The 8,926-nt window shown below is 45.2% G+C and overlaps 4 protein-coding genes across 4 annotated transcripts; all 4 read left to right on the forward strand.

Moving 5' to 3' along the window:
- Window positions 1–2,617: 2,617 nt before the first annotated feature.
- Window positions 2,618–2,809, forward strand: M421DRAFT_64940 (uncharacterized protein; the record flags this gene model as incomplete). Its single annotated transcript, XM_033596206.1, has 2 exons — window positions 2,618–2,671; window positions 2,696–2,809. Coding segments are annotated over 2 exons (168 nt in total), but the record flags the coding sequence as incomplete, so codon positions are not given.
- A 2,791-nt stretch (window positions 2,810–5,600) lies between these two features.
- On the forward strand, window positions 5,601–6,638 carry M421DRAFT_421654 (uncharacterized protein). Its single transcript, XM_033592902.1, has 2 exons — window positions 5,601–5,801; window positions 5,874–6,638. Exons 1-2 carry the CDS (start codon window positions 5,691–5,693, stop codon window positions 6,588–6,590), a joined length of 828 nt encoding a protein of 275 aa, XP_033448064.1. The 5' UTR covers window positions 5,601–5,690; the 3' UTR covers window positions 6,591–6,638.
- A 342-nt stretch (window positions 6,639–6,980) lies between these two features.
- Window positions 6,981–7,403, forward strand: M421DRAFT_31003 (uncharacterized protein; the record flags this gene model as incomplete). Its single annotated transcript, XM_033589196.1, has 1 exon — window positions 6,981–7,403. A coding segment is annotated over one exon (423 nt), but the record flags the coding sequence as incomplete, so codon positions are not given.
- A 207-nt stretch (window positions 7,404–7,610) lies between these two features.
- Window positions 7,611–7,985, forward strand: M421DRAFT_33606 (uncharacterized protein; the record flags this gene model as incomplete). The annotated part of the gene is made up of 1 exon (XM_033589421.1): window positions 7,611–7,985. A coding segment is annotated over one exon (375 nt), but the record flags the coding sequence as incomplete, so codon positions are not given.
- Window positions 7,986–8,926: the final 941 nt, after the last annotated feature.

Genomic DNA, 8,926 nt, shown 5'->3' on the forward strand with positions numbered 1-8,926 from the left:
GGGCCAACCCAGCACCCGGGCCAAAAAAGCTTGGCAGTACCAACTCACGTTACAACTCTTCAATTTCATTGCTATTTAATATAGAGCCTGCGTACGCTGTGCTTGTATCTAATTTAGAATATGCCTCTATATCTTTTTTGCACGTTTGCGCGTTGTGTCTAGTCCCTCCACAGTTTCTACAGCGCTGTAGAGCTAGTTAAGCTTATTCTTGATTACTACTACTACAAGCCTTCTTTGACTGCTTAGCGGCTACAGAGGCCTCTGCAGCCACCTAAGCTGCTGCCTCACCATACTCTATAGTACCACCTTGCTAGATCTGCTTCCTTTTGCGCGATTTCTACTTAGTTATTACTGCTAATTGCTCTTTAAGCTTAGTAATCTGGGCTGCTTAAAGTGCGTTCTAATACAGCATAAGCTTACTGCCTCTAACAAGCTAAGAGAAGCCTACTTGCGCAGTAATAGGTAACTAAGTAAAAGACTTGCGTACAAGCTTTAACTAAGATCTAAACTTGTAGGTATTACTTAGAGTCTTTAACTGCTACAGCGTCTCTAGGAGGAGGGGTTCTAGTAGGGTACACAGGCGCACTTTAAGGTAATCTAACACAACCTGCGTGTTAAGAGGGACTAGCCTTACTACCTTAAAGGCCTTATAATAGTTCTCTGCTGTAAATATATTAAAAAACACGTCCTTAAAGGTAGGGAGGAAGCCTTCTTTATTAATATAGAAGACATGCTTACGTGCTAAGTCTTGTACGCGCTAAGAGTACTTATACTTTAATAGTAAGAAGTAGACTATATTAAGTAGCTAGAGGATGTATAATAAGTAAGGTAGTATGCAGAGGGTAAGGATTATGTTTTTAAGGTAGTAGTCCTTAAAATCCTAGTTAAGGTGGCTCTTATGGCTGTCTAAAATGAGCAGCCTGTACGCCCCTACCTGGCTCGCCTTTGTATGCGCGTCGAAGTGCTTCAGCCACTCAAGGCCGAGCGCGTTGTTTGTCCAGCCGCTCTTAGAGACAGAGAGCTTCCAATTGCGTGGTATATCTGCCTCCTCGTACTAGGCAGAGATGTGAACGCGTCCTTTGTAGATAATGAAAGGCAGGGTACAAGATCTAGCAGCGCAGACGCTCTAGATAACTGTTACCTACTTGCAATTACCTAGCTAAACAAGCTAAGGTTAATTACGTCTCTCTACACCTGTAACAACCTTTATTAAGCTAATAACACCTATCTAGAAGCTAGTCTTATTAAAGTTGTGCACGTTGTGGTTGTGTACGCTGTATTTAGCTTTTGTGTCCTCTACTAGCTTAAACCACGCGCTGATTGTCTCTAGATCCTCCTGCAGTATCCTCTGCCTATCTTTGGCTTGATTAAAGGCTATCTTGAGCGTAGCTGAACGCGTCACGAAGCGCTCAGCCTAGTGCTTGCCAACAGGCTACCCACCGCGTACACCCAACAGTTTGTTGGCCATATCTGCCACCTCGCACAGCCAGGGCGCGAATCCTTGTGAATTAAGGTCAAGAATGTATTGTATAATTGTTTGCTCTTTAGTGCGCGTAAGCTTATATTGTGCGTTATGTCTATTATTAATATAGAGTCTGCCTCTATACCTAGCACTTAAGGTTGTACGTGGTATGTTAAATGCCTAAGCAGCACTTTAGAGGCTTTTAAATTTATATAATTAGAAAGTAGAAAGGGCAAGATTAATTCTACCCTCTTGTTTAGATAATTACATATCTTGTTAGCAAGGCATTACGTGTTAATATTAATAGTTGTGGTCTTGGCAAGAAATGGCCTGGGTGCTGGGTTGGCCTGGGTGCTGGGGGTTTACGTTAGTAATAGAATAGTTATTAAGTGTAGAAGGTTTTAAGCTTAATGTTCCTTGCTAAGACACTAAGTTAAGATTCTTTGCTAGGGCTCTAGCAGCCTAAATATTAGAAAATATAAGAATATTATTCAAGAATAGTAGGTAAACCAAGAATTTTACGCCTAGGCCTGCCTGTTCTGCAAGCTCCTGTTGCGCTGCTGCTGTGTGTGTGTGTGTGTGTGTGTGTGTTGGGGTCAGCAGGTGCCATGCTGTATGCTGTTGCAGCTGCTACGTTGTGCGGGCGCAGCTGCAGCTGCTACGGTGTGGTGTGCTGTTGCAACTTCAAAACACAAACCTTCAACAAACAAACCTTCAACGCTCTATAACTTGCATTGTAGTAGGCCTACAACAATAATTTTTCGCTTATTTTAAAGCTACAATTTCGCTCTATCTGTACATGAAATTTCGCAATTTTTAAATATTTAATGCTAGTGCTAGCACTAAGGGTAGCTATGCAATAACATTGCAACATTATTTTAAGTTTATTAAATATAGGCACTTAGCGTTTTAGCTGTTAGCAATATTAGCGCGAAATTAGGGCTGTTAGGCGCAAATTGGGGCTGTTAGGGCCGTTGAACGGCCATTGCACAACCATGCCACGACTGTCAGCAACAGCTGGTCTAGGCCAGATTTCGAAAAACTTTTCCTAATGTAGGTGTTATTAGCTTAATAAAGGTTGTCACAGGCGTAGAGAGACGTAATTAACCTTAGCTTGTTTAGCCAGGTAATTGCGAGTAGGTAACAGTTATCTAGAGCGTCTGCGCTGCTAGATCTTGTACCTTGCCTTTTATTATCTACAAAGGACGTGTTCACATCTCTGCCTAGTATGAGAAGGCAGATATACCATGCAATTGGAAGCTCTCCGTCTCTGAGAGCGGCTGGACGAACAACGCGCTCGGCCTTGAGTGGCTGAAGCACTTTGACGCGCATACAAAGGCGAGCTAGGTGGGGGCGTACAGGCTGCTTATTTTAGACAGCTATAACAGCCACCTTAACTAGGATTTTAAGGACTACTGCCTTAAAAACATAATGCTTACCCTCTACATACTACCTTACTTATTATATATCCTCTAGCTGCTTAATATAGTCTACTTCTTGCTATTAAAGTATAAGTACTCTTAGTGTGTACAAGACTTAGCATGTAAGCGCGTCTTCTATATTAATAAAGAAGGCTTTCTCCCTACCTTTAAGGACATATTTTTTAACATGTTTATAGCAGAGAACTATTACAAGGCCTTTAAGGCAGCAGGGCTAGTCCCTCTTAACGCGCAGGTTGTGTTAGATTGCCTTAAAGTGCGCCTATGTACCCTGCTAGAACCCCTCCTCCTAGAGACGCTGTAGTAGTTAAAGACTCTAAGTAATACCTACAAGTTTAGATCTTAGTTAAAGCTTGTACGTAAGTCTTTTACTTAGTTACCTATTACTACACAAGCAGGCTTCTCTTAGCTTGTTAGAGGTGGCAAGCTTATGCTACATTAGAACGCGCTTTAAGCAGCCTAGATTACTAAGCTTAAAGAGCAATTAGTAGTAATAACTAAGCAGAAATCGCGCAAAAGGAAGCAGATCTAGCAAGGTAGTACTATAGAGTATGGTGAGGCAGCAGCTCAGGTAGCTGCAGAGGCCTCTGTAGCTGCTGAGCAGTCAAAGAAGGCTTGTAGTAGTAGTAATTAAGAACAAGCTTAACTAGCTCTACAGCGCTGTAGAAACTATAGAGGGACTAGACATAACGCGCAAACGTGCAAAAAAGATATAGAGGCATATTCTAAATTAGATACAAGCACAGCGTACATAGGCTCTATGTAAAATAGTGATGAAATTGAAGAGTTGTAACGTGAGTTGGTACTGCCAAGCTTTTTTGGCCCGGGTGCTAGGTTGGCCCAGGTGCTGGGGGTTTACGTTACAGTGTTTGTGGAACTCATGTGAGCTGTGGCTCTCATGGCCGTCCACAATCAGCAGCCTGTGTGCACCCACCTTCTAGTCTTTTGTATGGGTATTGAAGTGCTTCAGCTAGGCAATACCAAGCTTATTTAACATCTAGCTATTAGGACTAACCTTAATTACCTAATCCTAAGGTAGATTGTGAAACTATAAGGTAATAAGGACCTTACTAGGGAAGATAAGGAAGGGTAGGATAGCCTATCCTTTAGCGTTAACTCCTTGTATATTAGTAACCTAACCACAGTTCCCTAGCTGCAGGCTCTTTGTGCTACGCTTCTTAGAGCCTGTAAAGACTATCTAGCTATAGATAACCCCTATTATAAAGCCTGTCTTGTTAAAGTTGTACATGTCTTTGTCTGTGATGCTGTACTTGGCCTTTGTGTTAGCAACTAGCTCAAACTAGGGCGTTATAACGCGTGCATCTTTGTTAAGGGCTCGCTGGCGATCATATGGACGGCTCCTTCGAAGCTTGATCTCAGGCGTACGCGTCTTGAAGTTGTCTACCCAGTGCTTGCCAACAGGCTCTCCACCGCGCTCAGCAAGCAGATCATTAGCTATATCTCGCACCATAGCCTTTGTAGCAGGTATTCCTCTTGTATCAAGCTCAAGTATACGTTGTACAAGGGCCTCCTCCTCTAGTTTACTTAGCTTCTTTAAATTAGGCTCGCGATCACGTTAAGAGAGGACTCCTTAGTGTTGTTAGTAGATAGTAGTTTAAGGTACGCTGAAGGCTGTAATAGCGCGTGTTTTACTCTTATTGTAATCTTTAATTATAGCTTAGATAGCAAGCTATAAGGTCCCTTTAGTATAGGTTAATTGCACGTTGTGTTAGGATGGCATTGTAATGCAAAGTAGTTATTAGGCTATCATGGTTAGGATGGACCGCTCGCTTGGGTTGGACCGCTCGCTTGTGAACTACGTTATATTAGGAGTACTTACACTGTAATAGTAAGAAATAGACTATATTAAGTAGCTAGAGGATATGTAACAAGTAAGGTAGTATATAGAGAGTAAGGATTTAGTTCTCTAGGTAATAGTCCTTAAAATCCTAGTCAAGATAGCTCTTATAGCTGTCTAAGATAAGCAACCTATATACTCCTACCTAACATGTCTTTATATGTGTGTTAAAGTGCTTTAACTACTTAAGGCTAAGTATATTATTTATCTAACTATTCTTAGAGACTAAGAGCTTCTAATTATATAGTATATCTGTCTCCTTATACTAGGCAGAGATATAGACGCGTCCTTTGTAGATAATAAAAGGTAGGGTTGCATACCTAGCAGCGCAGATGCTCTAGATAACAGTAACCCACTCGCAATTGCCTGGCTAAACAAGCTCTAGCTAAGCACGTCTCTCTAAGCCTATTACAACCTTTAAAGACAAAGCAATGCCTATCTAAAACCTAGTTTTATTAAAGTTATGTATATTATTGTTGCAAATACTATACTTAACTTAAGTATCCTCTACTAGCTTAAACCACGCGCTAATTATCTTAGGATCTTCCTGTAGTATCCTCTAACTATCCTTTGCTTAATTAAAGGCTATTTTAAGCTCGTCTAAACGCGTCACAAGCCTGCTAGCCTACCTCCACGCGACCGCCACGATCCGGGCCTGGTTCGGGCCCAATTCGGTCTAGCGCGCGATTCCCGCCCTGAATCGCCCCCTTTCAGCCTTAGTCTGGAGTCGACCCCTTTTTGTGATTTATTCCGGTTTAGCTCCACCCTGTATGGACGTGTATGTTCAGTGATACTGCACATGTAGCAGGCCCTGCTTTTTGCCTCTGCTCTCTGTTTCCCCTGTTAACATTATATACCTGTCTACGTCATTTCTGTAAAGCCACAGCCCAGTCAATAAATTGTGCAGTGGTGCCAATAGGGCAGTGTTGCTATGTCCCGCTGGACAGTTTACGTAGGCAACCCAGGAGAGAGCGCACCTCTTAACAGCACCTCTGCGCCTTCCTCTTGGACTGTCTGTACGGGCGACCCTGCAAAGAACGAGGCATGTGGGCAGCGTAGCTGCTGCAGCGTCCTTGATCCCCACCCAATTCTTCACCCGCTGACAATGCAATAGCCTGCGGAGCCGGAAATTCCAGATGTCATCTCCCATCTGCCAGAACATGGGCACTTGTTGTGCAATCCTTGCAGAAGCGTCGTGCCCTACAAGACGCTCTACCACCACCTCCGCGACTACCACAAAATCCGAACACTAGTCTGCAAAGCTATTGTCTCTCGGTACGATGCGCTTCCGGTATTGCAAACTGATGCAGATGTCGTACCTCTCCCAAGCAAGTCCTGCGCATTGGATTTTCTTGCGCCGCCTGAGCGGGGATACTTCTGCCCGCAGTGCGACTGGACGACTTGTAGTTGGGACATGATCCTGCAGCACTTTTGGAAAACAAGGTGCAGTAGAGGAGGAAGGACACGCAATGACCTGTCCTGCTTCCTCCAACGATGGCCCACTACTAGACAGAACCTGGGAGGAAGCTGGCGAATCGAAGATGCTACCGACACAAATCGTGGCAGGTTAGGATCAAGCCGGGACCGATCTGCATTAGACGAGCCCGCGACTGCCGCCCTGTTGCAGATGGAAGCCGAGGAGGAAGCCAGGCTTTCACAGCAAGATCGAGAATTGATGTCCCTAAGCAATGAGCTCGAACATGACGAGAAGACCAATTGGCTGCGGGGTTGTGGCTGGCCACGGTGGTTTGCTCAAAAACCGCTCTATCTGATTATTGCTACCTCTAGATTACCTCTCTCCACGAATAGAGCAGTTTACCTCAGCACCTAGAACTGCAGCGAGTGGATCAGCTGCGCAGATTTAGAATCTAGATTAAGACAGTTGACAAAGATTGTTCATCTTGTGCTAGATCAGTGCGAGGAGACACTTGAACAGACACCACGAGTCATGCGCTGCTGGCTGCGAAGCTGGGGATCGCACTTCTACGCGTATCCCTTCGAGCTACCTCAACGGGAAGCTACACAAGCTAGGTACCGCTCTTTCCTCAATCGCTTCCTATGCTATGTGTTCTGATCATGGCACGTCTGTCAGACGCTCGACCAAAGCTTGAGCGATGTGTACGGGCTTAAATTGTCCAATGTGCAGGTACAAACAATGGAATTTGTCTGGTTAGGTCTAACCACAACAGGATCCGGCGACCTAGGATCCCTTTCCTCCCTACAAATATCAGAAACTGTTTTCCAGCTGCTCGTGATGTTCTGGATGGATCTGTCCACCGACGGCGTGTTAGAAAGCAAAGCCATCGTCCACTTCTCTGGGGTGCTGGGTATCCATCCCTATGAGTTGGCATATCGTACAGCGTACGACTACGCGCCGTACCTATCAGCTCTATTGTGGGTTGGCAGGCTTCTTATTCTTGAGTATGCCTTGCCGCTGCGAGCGTATACTACCCTCGACGTCCCCTGGCCAGCACGAGCAGCCTACGCCGATCAAGGGAAGCGTCTCTGCGCAGGGATCCGCCCAACATACCTTCAGCGTGGCAGTCTCTCCCCTATGGGATATCTGATCGAGCGTTTACAGCATGGCAGGGCCATTGCAAAACGCGAAGGACCGCGCACTAACTTATCGTGGTCGCTAGATGGCCAGACTCTAGACATTGCCGGCTCCCGCATCTCTATGCACGAATTCCGCCATACTATCCATAGCCTCCTTGCCAGACTCGAACAGGCTACGAGAGATCTCATGTTCGACTGGTGGCCGAGCGTGGATCTAGGCACTATCAAAGAGGATCTTTCCAGGCACCGACCAGGCTATTCATTCCTACAAGAGCCAGCAAATTAGCTCTAGTCTAGCTTCAAGCATCTTAGCCGTCGAGCCTTCTCCAAAGATGGTAAAGGCTTTGCGCTGAGAGGCAAAGGCAGGGAGCAAGCGATGGCATACCTAAAGAAGTGTAACGACATGGTCATGCTATTGTTTAGCAGTATTCATGTGTCTAGCGGGATGCCTGCAAGAGGAGAAGAGCTCCGCGTTATGCGCTGGGCGGACACTGCCGCAGTGCAACGCAACATCTTCATCTGCCAGGGTCGGATCTTGCTAATCTTCTCATATAACAAAGCCAGCCAGAACTCAAACAATTCATTCTTCGTTGTTCGAGTTCCCTGCGCGCTGGTAGAGAAGTGTCTTTTCCTGCACCTTGCATACATCAGGCCATTCAACGATTTTCTCAGCCGCCAGTTGAAACTCGTCAATGCAGATGCTCCTACCAACCCACACTTGTTCACTGCTTACGACACGCCTGTGTCTTGTTTTAGTTCAGCAGCCTGCTCGAAGATCCTGCAGCAATCCACGCTGGAATGTCCAATTCTGCTTCATTTTCAGATCTATCGCCAGATTGCAGTAGCTATTAGCAAGAAACATCTCCCGGACATTGTCCAGCCTTTCGATCCTAACACTCCAAGAGGCTACGATGGACTGACCCGCCTTCTCTCTTTCCAGACAGGACATAATCCAGCTACTCATGCCGGCGCATATGCTTTGGATCGTGCCTATCCAGCTAAGCTGCAACCCAACCTAGTAGAGCAGTACCTCTATATTAGCAATGTATGGCACCAGTTCTTAGGCAGCGCCAAAGAAAGCACGTTCCGAGCTAATCTAGGCTCTGATGCAAGCCGGACCACGCCGGAAGTTCCAATGCAGCCACCAGGCTTTCTGCCGTCTAAAAGTGTCGCAGTGAGTGCAAGCAGTGCGCAAGGAATTGAGGATTGAACTGAGGTTGTATTGTGTGAAGCTACGAACAGTATATCTACATAGGTGGCTGTAAACAGCGCTAGTGCAAAACAGGGAGTCGCCTCTTACTAAAGGTGAGGCGCAGGTTGCCTATAAGGCAAGAGACACGCAAACTGTGACACACCCCCTAGCTGCTGTAGGCTTAACAGCAGGGAGTTAACAACAGCTAATTAGTGTTAATTTAGTAGGTAATAGATAGTATTAATGTTATTATTGTTAGCCTAACGTAGGCCCTTTAGGTGCTTAGTAATATTAACAAGACTAAGTTAGCAGATAAACTTAGCAAACTTCTACTTAGGTAGAATCTTTATAAGTCTGTTAGTAGGCATGTAATTAGTAGGTACCTATTTAATATTAATACGTGAGGCAGTAACCTCCTA

Source organism: Didymella exigua (genome assembly GCF_010094145.1).
Source record: "Didymella exigua CBS 183.55 unplaced genomic scaffold M421scaffold_16, whole genome shotgun sequence".
NCBI classification, from domain to species: Eukaryota; Fungi; Ascomycota; class Dothideomycetes; order Pleosporales; family Didymellaceae; genus Didymella; species Didymella exigua.